This window comes from Melanotaenia boesemani, chromosome 12, assembly GCF_017639745.1.
Source record: "Melanotaenia boesemani isolate fMelBoe1 chromosome 12, fMelBoe1.pri, whole genome shotgun sequence".
Lineage (NCBI taxonomy): Eukaryota > Metazoa > Chordata > Actinopteri > Atheriniformes > Melanotaeniidae > Melanotaenia > Melanotaenia boesemani.
Genome location: NC_055693.1, coordinates 9,306,878 through 9,319,774, shown reverse-complemented (window position 1 = coordinate 9,319,774; position 12,897 = coordinate 9,306,878). Strand labels below are relative to the sequence as shown.

The 12,897-nt window shown below is 38.7% G+C and overlaps 1 protein-coding gene across 7 annotated transcripts in view; it reads left to right on the top strand.

Moving 5' to 3' along the window:
* sema5ba (sema domain, seven thrombospondin repeats (type 1 and type 1-like), transmembrane domain (TM) and short cytoplasmic domain, (semaphorin) 5Ba) overlaps positions 1-12,897 on the top strand; it is a 193,478-nt gene that overhangs the window by 139,655 nt on the left and 40,926 nt on the right. For all 7 annotated transcript variants that reach the window (XM_042002779.1, XM_042002774.1, XM_042002776.1 and 4 more), the window contains 3 exons: positions 6,185-6,320; positions 7,001-7,208; positions 7,332-7,539. In XM_042002779.1, the coding sequence (XP_041858713.1) occupies positions 6,185-6,320; positions 7,001-7,208; positions 7,332-7,539 (552 nt within the window). The remainder of the gene's footprint in view (positions 1-6,184; positions 6,321-7,000; positions 7,209-7,331; positions 7,540-12,897) is intronic.

Here is a 12,897-nt window from a genome sequence, read left to right as displayed (position 1 = left end):
TAGCTTACGACGTCAGTACAAAGCCCCCACTTCCTGGTCTACCGTAATAACCCCTGTAATCCGCAGGCACATTACGCAAATAGAGTCAGCCTATATACTAGTGTTGTGCGATGTGTCTAACTTTGTGTGTGCGATCCAGCAGCTCAGTGCGCGTGAGAGTGAGCGTGAGCGCAGAGGGAGGAGAAGAAGAGCTTATGAGGAACGAGAGTAGCAGAAGAAGAAAAGGTGTGAAGAGAAGAGACGGAGCGGTTAGGCAGAACAGTCAGGAAAAACAATAACGGTGCGTTATAATAAAGCCGTTTCTCAGCACAACCGCTGTTTCCTTTTTTTTATGGTGCTCCACGCCGTGAGCGGCGAGAGAAGAGAGTAATTGGGAGTTAACCCCGAAGCCAACTCCACTTCGGCCCTGGAGAGGACGGATCTCCCCCGTGTCCTCCGACTACTATCGGCGGATAAGAAGCGGGAATGGTTAACACTAGCGTATTTGACAAAATACACATTAAGAGCAATGCCGGCTAATCGAGAGGTTTGGGAGGATTCCCAGTGGGCTGCATTACTTTTGGGCCGGCGTCCCGGCTTATGTGAAAAAGGCGCTTTTATTTATTTAGTTTATTGATCTTTGAAAATGTGTACTTGCATTATTATTATTATATTAGTTGAGAATGGTCTCAAAATGACACATTAGCGCTTTGCGCAATATTATCGTTTATCGCGATAATTTCTGAGAAAATTTATCGTACAGCTAAATTGGTTATCGTGACAGGCCTAGAAGACACATCATTATTGGTTATTACATTCACAACCTAAAGAGTTTGAGGATAAATAAAGATTCTGAACATTGATTTTGGTTTAAAATGTGCAGCAGCAGCTATATGAGCAACCAGTCTGAAACGTTATCAAGCAAGATGCATATCGGCCTCTTGTGTTAGTCAGCCTCAGTGGTGGACTGATCTCTACTGATTGTGGTTTGCAGAGTGAAGCTCTGTGAGGAGTTTATTAGCTTTCTAACACTTTTCCTCAATATCTCAGCAATACTTCCTGAGCATCAGACCAGCAGACAAAATCAAATCAAGTTTTCTCTTTCACGAAGAATAAGGCTGTGTGTTTCTGGCTATCAACAAATCTTATGTTTTAATACAGTTCCATTTTTAATTTCCTGGAACAGCTGGTCCTGCAGTTTGCTCAAAGAGTGGTAAACAGATTTTGTTGGGGGACTATTTTCTTTGGTGAATTAATTTACATCGGGTGTTTTTTATTGAGTCATTCTGGCACTGGGACTGTAGAGATGAAGTTTAAATAAACTTTGTTGGGCGAGATTAATCAAGGATTTATTTGGCTGAAAGTGGTCTGTGGCTCAGATATATACTGCCTACTGGATGTTAGATACCCACAAATTCCTATTTAATTGGGTGAGTTCAGTGTTGGTTTTGGCCAATCTGGTAATTTGCTGACAATGAGGAAAATATAAAATATAAAATATTTTTTGTCTCATTTTGATGGTTTATTATGCACAGTCCTGGAGTTGGAGCTGCAGGGTTCTGAGGCTGAGAAACTGCTCTTTCTAACTGAAACACAACTTTATCATTTTGATCCCAGGGCATCATGTTAATGCTGCATTTTGCTTCATGGCACCACATCACACACCAGCAACTGGATGTTAACATGTTGGTCATTCTGAATGCATACCATGGCTGAATCATCAAAGAAACTCCACAAGCAAGAAAAAGAGAGAAAGTAACCGAGCAAAACATAAGATGAGTCACCATCAGACTGACTCTTACAGCATTTCATCTGCCTAATATTGGTGAGAATTCTTAATCAGCTACTGCTGAATAAAAGATCTCCATTTGTGTGTGTGTGTGTGTGTGTGTGTGTGTGTCTTTTCAATTTAACTGTAAAAGCTGAACACAGACCTCATTAGTACACCTAAGAATAGCACATTTAAAATATGTATAACCAGCCATATTGTTATTGCAACAGGACACTACTATCTCTCAAATGGTGCTGATTGGCTCAGTGTTCGTTCTTCCACTACCTTTACCCAACCATTTCAATAGGAAAAAGCTTTTTCTGCCCTATTCACTAATAGCTGCAGATTGACTCTTTGGCAATTTAATCTTACAGTAAATGTTTTGTAGTTTAAATCCCCATGAGCTGCAGGTACATGCCTCCCTGGAGTACAGTGAGAGACAGATGAGCAGCCAATGGGAGCAGTGCACCTTTTCCTAATTCCTAATTGCTTATGGATTCAAATTAGAGAGATATTAGGGAACCTGACACATGTTGCCTTTAGAATAGTTATTTGTAATATTAAGAACACTACATATGCACCTGACAGCCTGGACTACAAACTGCAAGTTGTTTGGAAAACATGATGCTATGTCGGGATTCCTTCGTTACTTTGAGCTCCGGAGAAAAATAAAAAACTGGAGAGAAAGCCAGAAACAGATTCTCTTATTTAGGTCTTGCTGTTTTCCGTCATTCTCTCTCCTTCCATTTTTATTTGAAACATGAAAGACAAAGACATGTTGAGTGCATAGCGGAAACATTGAGATCCCTAAAGCAATGTGGGGCATCAAGATTGGTTCATAGCAAAGGAAAAGAAAAAGGAGAGAACATCAGAGAGTTGGACTGAGATGAATTCTTTAAAACAAGATAGGAAATCAAGAAGAGTCCGAAAGGGCAACGAGTGGCAGGATCTGTCGGAATGAGATGAATCGCGTGGAGAAGGAGCTTCCCATATAATGACAGCAGTCATCATCAAGCTGTGCCTCTGAGAGCTGCAGTACGATGACAATAAACAGCATAGTGGATGTCAAACAGCTTTTCAATCACTTTCCCCGGCTTTGAAGCAAAGTCAAAACATATGGGTTGCATCTATTAGAATAGATTGTATCCCTTTCAGTTCACACGGTTCTGCTCTCCTGCACATTATGTGCAACAGCACACTGTCAAAAGTAGAGTTCTCAAATAATCTAGACGTCAGGCTCTGTGGTAGAAACTGGGTATGACACAAATTATAGCTATAGCTGAACCACATGCCCACAGTTTAACTTCATATTATGTCGAACTGTGTCTGCAAGTTTGTATGTGCAAACCGTTGTGGCTGCCCACAGAGACTGGATCTAATTTTCCTGTGGTTTCCTCCAGTTTAAATTTTGGTAACCATCGATTTACCATGGCACTAAGTTGTGTTTTCCATACTTTACCTCCCTGGAACTCTTGTCTCCATCAGATGCATCAAACAAAAAATAGAAAAACTACTATAAGTTTTACTCAACAGATTTGTTGACCACCAATGTGCCACCTGTTAGAGTTCCCTAAATGTTCAACCAGAGTTTACAGCTCTCAACTGAATCTCACAATTCAAAACAAAACCTGCCAAATGAGATTTCTTAAGGGGTGGGCTTCAAATTACTTTATAAAATGGATGTCCAGAGGATAGTAGTAAAATAGTAAACTCTTTTACTTTAAAGTCTCCCCTCTTTGATATATTCAATATGAATTCCTGGTCAATAAAATATATGAACCTAGCTTAGTTTAATGAACATATTTCGTCCAGTAAAGTTGTAGAGTCATTCAAAAAGAGCCTCTTTTAATCACTTGCATTATTACTCTTAAGCTAATTTTTTCCTTTGTTTCAAATGTAACTGAGTAACCTGTATTTTCAGTACAAATGTGCAGCATCAATCAGTTGCCTTTGTAGAAAAATCCTGTTTGCATTGCCCTGAGCATGCTAGCATATGTAGTGCCAAAAAAACTTAATTAAGTCAAGTGGCAATAAATACAATTAAATAAGGACTGACTAAATTAAAGATGTCTGCTAATTTGAGTCTTTACAAAGAATTGGGATGAAGTTTAGCCATTAGACTACTATTCTGCACTGATCTGACATGAACGATGATATGGAAGGCCTGGAGTCTAGTCTGGTGTTAGGAACTGACAGAGCAGACTTTGGATAAGACACTATCTTGGAAAACTGGAAAAGCTCGAGCTGTGGAAGAGGTGGGACATGATGTATGGTTGAAGCATAACGACAGCAGAAGAGAGATTTAAAATGAACTGAGACAGACCAATTGGCTTAGTGAGAAAGAAAACCCAAAAACCATTGGACCAGAGCAGTGACATCATTATTAATTTGGAAGATTTGACAGTATGGGAAAGAAGGGAATATTAAAGCACCTGAGGAAAAGTATGACTGGCAAGAAGGAAAGAAAGCTCAGATCTCTTATAAAACTTTTGCCAAAACTTTATCTATTACATAAAACATTAGTTTTTAGTTTGACATTAAACTAAATGCAATAATTTGATCATCATTTAAATATCAAGAGGTCAGTATATTAAATGTTAAAATCCTGATGCTTACTTTGTTGTGGAAATTACTACCACTGCTCAGAAGCACTGCTGACTGCTTCAGCCAAAGTTACAGGGGTATTGTGCACATCTGTAAAGGTACTAATGCTGAACAACAATCTTACCACCAAGATCATATTTTGGTCATGAAGGGTCAGCAGCAGCATCGCCATAATAAAGAAGAGCCCAGACCTGCCACATGCTGAAAACATTCAGCTCCTCATGAAACCCCCAAACTATCAAGAAGAGATTGTTTGGGATCTACACTGGGACCTACATGTAGCAAGGATAAGAAACCATTTTGCTCTTTAAAACTACATCAATCAGCAACTCAGTCCCTGAACGCTGTGCTGTTAAGAGAAGAGGTGATGCAACAAAGTGGTAAACATGCTCCTGTTCCTGAATGCTGCAGGGATTGTAGATAAAAGACAGAATTTTCACTCCAAAGAATCAATTTACTGATTTATATTTTCTTTCCACCTTTTTCAGTTAAATTACTAGTTTGACTGATTTTGAAATTATTAAAATGAAGTTTCATGAAGTTTTAATACACAGCTTTAAGAAACACAACAGTTTTTTTTTTTTGTTTGTTTTTTTGTTTGTTTTTTAAGAAAGACAAGTTTTAAATGAAACAAACTTTGAAATTACAAATGCCTATAATGTTCATCAGCATTGATCATGTTTGTTTCCCGCAACAGCACTCTCCTTAAGCCATTAAATCGATAGGCAGGTGCCATTTTCTGATTATCTATCCAATTTAATGGCTATTTTAAATCGTGCACAAGTAGGATTTTTCATAAAAACTTAATCCTTCTTCTTCTTAAGACCCAAGATGTGGGTGAAACTTGCATGGAAAATTGAAAAGGAAGAGAATGAAAAGAATTCTTAAGCAACAAAAAGAGTTGATAACAAACTGTGATAACCAATTACCAAACCCCAGTGGCTCGTCCTTTTAGACAAGCAGCATTGGAAGATGCCTGCAGAGCTCACAATGCCCAGGAAATTATTTTTAAAGTATTTTTCTGTTTTGCAGCTTGTTTACAAAAACTTCATTTCAGCCACATTTTCCATCCATTTGAAGTTCAGTTGCAATCAGCTGTACAGATCCGCACAGACCCTGAGCACATTTCCTCACAGATTTGTAGCTACAGTGGCTGAACTTAAGTGGTGCATGCAGCACCTCTTTCTTCCCTTTTGTCTCAATCCTTCATCATAATTTTATAACTCACTATCTTCTAAGTGGAGGGTTTATCAGCGTCTCACAGGCCATGCCAAGGCAGCAGGCTGTTCTCTGTGGAGTAGTAAAAAGTCTGTGCTGTGCTGGGTGTACAGGAAGGAGAAAAACAGTCAGCAGTTGCAGGCAGTTAAGAATCTCATTATCTTACAGCTTATTATGACTAAAGAGTATTATGGCAATGGCTTTGCTCACACAGGCAGCATAGCTAAGGTTTTGCTATCATATATTACATCTGTGAGTCAGCTCTGTCAGTGTACCTGTTTGCACTCAATCTGTGCAGTTTTTTCCAATATCCTCAGCTTAGTACTGTCCTCATTCACTGTGCAGCACTGATAGCATAGCTTAGCCTGCAGCCAAACTGAGGCAGATACATAGCTCCTGTTTAGTGCAGGTATAAATGATAGGACTTCCATTAAGGGGATGGAATACATTGTAGAATGGCTTTATTTCACAGCTGCATGCTGCTGATTTCTGATATGCCTTCAGTTACTGCCAGTATTTGTACTGTTCTGAATATAATTGTTTATGTCTCTTTTATTGTCTCTCTTTCCCTCCCCCTGCCATCCTTTGCTTTGTGTCCCTCTCTCTATAAAGTAACAGTATTGCTGCATCTGCAGTATGTGCCTTCAACCTGAGCGCCATCACCCAGGCCTTCAACGGGCCCTTCCGTTCCCAGGAGAATCCCCGCTCCACCTGGCTTCCCACACCCAATCCCATCAAAAACTTCCAGGTTAGCCAAGTCAATCTTTATTCATCATTAATTCCATGATCACAACAATAGCACAGGCACAAACAACTAATCAAGGTACTGTTTTAATTTTTTATTCTTCTTAATCTTATGTTGCAGGTTTTTTTTATTTAAAATATGTTAAACTGGAGAAAAGCTGGCCAGTTGTTTCAATCACACATTTTACTGAATCAAAACGATTCAGCTTATAACTAAATCCAGTTCAAATCTGCTTCAATTTCAACACTTAGGCTTTCTTGTAACTGCAATGTCTTCTGTTTAGTTAGTTCTTGACCTCAGACAAACTCTCAACCTTAATCTCAGTTTATGTATCCATCTCCTACATACAGACCAGCCTGTGCAACATGGCAGTGTTTGCACTGGCCTGTAAACCCAAAATGCTGTTTGTTAATGTAGTGATTTAGTGGAACAAATGCACCAATAAAATTGACATCACAAACCCTGTCAAGTTAAAAAATCATTATACTTAAAAAAAAAACGATGTACTGCGGTAAATCTTTCCCGAAATACCAAATCAGTCTATCAATGTGTCAACGAATGAACTGATGCTGCAAGTTTTGTGCTACCTTGAAGAAAATGCAGTTACTGATATGGTAGCACAATTGAGAAATGAAAAAATTAATCTTTCACACATTCATCCGATGTCCTCCTGTCGTCTACAGTGTGGTACCATAGAAGACAAGGGTCCCAATGATGGTTTGACAGAGCGCAGCCTGCAGGATGCACAGCGACTATACCTGATGAACGATGTGGTGCAGCCGGAGTCTGTTGATCCGCTGGTCATGCAGGATGACGTTCGCTTTTCAAACCTTGTCGTGGATATTGTACAGGGCATGGATACCCTCTATCATGTTATGTACATCAGCACAGGTTAGTGGTGAGGAAGCAGTGAAATAAACCGTGTCGCATGCTCTATAGAAAGTGTCAATATACCATCTCTAAAAATAAGGAAATCTAACTGTCCTGATATTCTTGTTCTAATTTTTTAATCAGAATATGGCACCATCCTAAAGGCGCTGGCTACACCAAACAAGAACCTGCAGGGCTGTTACCTGGAGGAGATGGAGCTCAACCCGCCAGGTGTGCGAGAACCAATCCTGAGCCTGCAGATCCTGCACAGTGACAGGTCACTCTTTGTTGGGCTCAACAACAGAGTCCTGAAGATTCCTCTCGAAAGGTGTTCCACATATAAAACTGAAACGTGAGTAAAAACATTAAATCTCAGTTTTCAAAGCAGTTTCCTAACAGGAACAATGTTTATAGAATCAGATGGTGTGGACATAGTCTGGAGTTTCTGACCCCTGCAAATACTTGTACAAGTACAACATGAATTAGCAACGATCTTTTTATTTTATATTATTTTTTTATTTATGTATCACTTTCAACATGACACAAGTGTGAACTGCTGCAGGCACAGAAGCGGAGGGTTAATTTGACACATGCAGTTCAGACAAATCCAACAGATTGCATAAATAAATAGATAAATAACACAGCTGTTTAAACTTTCCTCCTCCGTTATTGCATTTTTCAGAGTTTTTGGAAACTGCTTGACTTAAGAAAAGTGTTGACAATAAGCAGAAAGTCAGACGACAAGCAGCTGGTTGTAAGGAGAATCATAAGAAGGCATTAAAGACATCGACTCATGTATGATTTCCTCAAATGTTTTTTGTCTGAAAGGATGAAATTTGGACATGCTGTCTGAGTTGATTTTGAGAGGACGCTAGCTCTATGAATCCTGGACCTGATGTCTGGACATCAACATCTTGTCTCTATTACCAACCTTAGCATAAAAAGTTTAAGAGCACCAGGAATTAAGGGATTTTTCAGTTTAACACAGTGATGTGTGTTTGTTGACTTGAAATGAAATGATGCAACAGCCTGTTGTTTTAAGAAAACTAACGTTAGACAGATTCACAAGGTTGTGTAAGGGACTGCATCTTCCAACAGCAACAATAGTACAGAGATGGTGGTGCTAGGAGATATAAAGATAAAAGTTTTCTGAAATTTGTAACATTTACGCTCTTAAAATTGTAGTTTACAATTAAACCCTCATGTATATTATAGACTGTTTTTAATGGGCTTAACTTTTAACTGCTCCCATCTACCACAGGTTTTACACAACCCCCCCTGGGTTTGGCATGCCACGTCCAAATGTTTTCATAAGAGAAACTTTATTAAGACCAACATTCCGCACTTCATGCACTATCCAGTCTCACATAACTGGCGAATACTGCGTGCTAATAGAAAGAGGAAAATTCATGGGAAAGAGACAAATGTGTGAATGAATGCCTGTCATCTCTTGAAAAGATTGAAGCTATTAATGTTACAAATTTAAAGTATGAAAAGAGGTTTAGATGTTTTGCCACAAATCTTGAATTTGCAGTGACTGTTTCACTATATACTCCAATAATTTTGCCTCATGATTGCCACATACTGTGATTTTGATATTTGCAGTTCTACAAGTTTTATATCAGTTGTCTTGAATGCTGCAGTGCAGAATATCTGGTGCATTTTAATGTTCAATTTTTGCTTTTGGCATTGGATTTATTTTAACCCAGTTGGTTCTCAGCTGAATGCAATTATCTGCCCTCAACAAGGATTAATGTGTGGAAGACTTCTCTGATAATCATTAAAGTCCATATGGAGCCAGACAAATGACGAGGCTGGTATCTCTTTTTACTCGTTAGAGGAAATAAATTAGAAATAAATTTGTTTTGCTTTTGCTGTAATGAAGTTCTACATCATACAGACAATACTTTAGTCAGGGGAGGTTTTTGTTCCTGAATTTGAGGATTTAAGAAAAAAAAAAAAACTTTTCTCCACAGGCACAGGATTTTTTTTTCTGAGAAAGACACAGACAGAGGCCTTCTGCTGTGCCATCTCCAGTTCTGGCATTATTGATGTGAAAATCTGTCCTGAGGATAAGTGAGGCCAGAAAAGCTCACTAGCTGTTTTTCCAACCTTCTGCATCTCATCAGTGCGCTCAATCAGGATCCTCAGCTGGCCACTGCAGTCCTTCAGAGTCAACTACATTTTAGCATATAAATGGCTTAATGCTGTTCCTGCTGTGTGTGTGTGTGTGTGTGTGTGTGTCTGTCTGTGTCTGTGTGGAGGCCAGTCTATTTGGTGTGATTTGTGCGTGGGTTGGTGTTCCAACAAGTTCTCATATTCTCGCAGCGTGATGAGTCAGTGTGCTATTTCTTATAAATCCAAACTCCTAGAAACATGGCAGCAGACACTTTCACACACCAGGCAGGGTAATCATTGCATTTAATAAGATGTTGGTGACATACGAGATACAAGTCGGACACAGAGGAACAAGAAGCAAGAACGAAAAGCCATGAGAAACTGAAGGAAAAAGCAGAGCCTATTTAAGACACAGTGGGGTGAAACAATAAGAGTGGGCTGCAAGGGCACTAGAAGGAGGGAGGCAGGGAGGGGGTGAGGTAGGACGGACTGCCTTTAATCTAATTTGCAATATTCTCCTCACCTTGGTGACTCATGCTTAACTTCTTTCCAACACGCCGCAGCTTAAGGCATACTGAGCAGCAGAGTACAACAGACTTCACACCTTTCAATCAGGGTGACGACTCAGCCCATTTGGTCATACTAGTGGAAGTAAAGAAATCCAGAAAGGTGATGTACAAATTGGAGTCAGGAGATCGAGGAAAAATTAAGGGATTGAGTAAATGAGTATGAATAAGACTGAAGTTTATATTTTAACTGTTATTATGATCATATAAATATTTTAGATGTAAAATTTTCTTTCTTCAGGCTTTGATTAGTCCTCCAAGGATGAATCATTTACCATTTAATTTTTTAAAAATGATGTTTTCCTTTGGTTAAATAATCCCTTTATTCCGTAGGCTCAACTGGACTTAAGCTCATATTTAGTATTAAGGGATCTTTGATTCCAGTTTAGTTTCACTGACTACAAGCTTCAATGCTTACCTGCAGCCTTCCCCACTCCCCGACTAAATATCCTGCTCTGCTGCTCTATACGTGCAGTTTCTGGTTTGGCTGACACTTCCAGCATGTACTGCATTTAATTTTAATTGACAGATGTCAGTTCAATTACCTTTTGTTAGCACACAGTTAATAATGGATTGCTAATGCTAACGTTATAGGTCCACTGCAGCTCCAGGGTGAAACGGCATAGCTGTGGCATTAACTTCATGTTTCATTCATTATCTGTCTTCAGGTATATGAATCCGGACATGTTGAAGTAACAAGGTTAAATACATGATTTTTATCAGAGGAGTTTTTTTTAAACAACTCTGCTGAGTTTTATGTTAAACTTGCATGTCGTTGTTAACCAACTTCAAGTGTATGAAGTAAGCTATTCATACACATGTATGAGTAAGCTATTCTTCAGTGTTAGCAGTATAGATGAAGCACTGAGGCAACGAAAGGTTTCCAATAGAAAAGCCTCCCGTAAGACTTCTATAGTCTTCAGCAGACAATTTTGCTTCTATAACCATACATCAAAACTTAAATCCAACACATCTTTTTTATAGCCCATGGAGATAAAATTAATCAGTTTTAAAACATCATTGTTTCTCTTGAAAAGATCATATTTTATTTAGATTGGCCAAATAAAATCTGAGACACACACTAATATTTTGTTGAAGTACCTTTAGCATTGATTACAGCACCCCTTTACTCTGGCATCAAAATCAAAAGCTGATGCAGTGGCACATTTATTTTCATCTCTAATTAAGCAAATTTTTGCAAACACATCCCAAAGATCCCAGATGATGTTAAGTTTTGGACTTTCTGGATGAAAATGTCATCTTGGAATATTCACATAATCAGCTTGCCTCATCTTTTTTGGGCACATAATGTTGCTGAGCCTAGACCTGACCAACTAAATCAACCTTAGATCGTCACACTGCCCCCACAGGCTTGCACAGTAGGCAGTAAGTATGACATATGCAGCACTTCATCTGCTGCTCTTCTTCCCCTGATGTACCCATCACAGGAAAAAAATAAATCAGGATTTATCATGACCTTTTCTTTCAACTGCACCTTTCTTTATTGTTTTCGTTTTAACTTTTGCTGGCAGCCATCATTAATTACCCCTCAGACACATTAGTTCGTTAAAACTGATGGTTCACTACTATCTTTTCTGGCATTAATAGTGTGTTAAGTTAACCCAATTTTAGTAGTTTCAGCAAGCTCCATAGTTTTTTTTTTTTTTTTCTGTTTGCCTTATACAGACCTCAGGACATGATTGTTTTAAGAACGAGACACCACTCGGCATCAGTTAGGGTTAAATATCCTGACGTTTCTAATGGGACACTATTTAATGTTTGCTTAGTTATATCAAGGTGACAACATCTATTCATTTTATTTATTATGGTCAGGTTGTGTGTTTTAAAATTAATTTTAAGATGAAATCTAGTTGATCTGAAATAACAAAGTTAACTATAGCAGAGATCTCCAACTGTAGTCCTGAGTGGCCACTGCCATGCTCTAAACACACGTGATTCTATTCTGCACGAGTCCATACTTCTGAGTCAGGTGAGGTGATGCAAGGAAATATCTAAAAGACAAATGCAATATGATGGTGAGCAAGTTTGTATAGAATGTAGGATGAAGCTTGGACTTTTTGGGATAAAAATCACTACAAATCTTCTCCTTTAAGGCTGAAGACATTACTAATTTATGAGGTCCTGGGGTACAGGATCATATTTGACAATTCTGTACTAGAGAGCCTACAGAGACCAGTTGTAGTCTTGCTCTAGTAATTTTTGGCTATTCTTTTGAATAGTTTTTGTCTGTCTCTATGGGCCCCCGCTGCTCTATGTGGAAAAAGACCTACCTACCGTTCTACCCAATGCTACTATGAGCAAGTCTTTGTGCTTCTGTCAAAATGAGCTGAATGGATTTCCGTTCAGCTCTTCTGTGTTGTGTGTGGTCATCTTATTCGCACACAGGAACAGCGTTTGCACTCACGCTGAATGTTCTCAGATTCTTTTATATTACAACAGCATCTTAAAAGCAGCCACACATGCAGCTTTTTTACAGTCACACAAATGCACAATGGTAATGTTAAGAAAACAGTTGATTTATAGTATTCCTATGATTTATAGTTCTTATCTGGTTTGTATAGAAATATCCAGCTAGTAATTAAATAATTAAACTTTAGGTGTGCAGCTGTAATTTAGCGATCTGTCTTATAACCACTTGTGCACGTTTGCTGACTTTTAGTTTACAACAGATAAAAATGTTGGTCTTAATTCTTGCACAGTAGTCACCATTAGATAGAGCAATTATGTTTAAGTGCATGTAATGCGTAGAATTCCTTGGTTATCAATCAATATTGGCAATTCTGGCAACCCTGCAAACTTCAAAGTGGAAAAACATTTGCATCATCTTTTACTCAAGCGCTTTTGTTCCTCTGCTAAATCTTTTTAACTGCCAGTGATTTGTTTCCTTTTAGTGATAGCTTGCAGGCAAATGCTGCAGCTAGTGTGTGTGTGAGTACATGACTGGGTGTGTTTGTCCTCTATTTGAGGTAATTATTTTTGACCTGGCCAATTGGCACCTCTGGCTA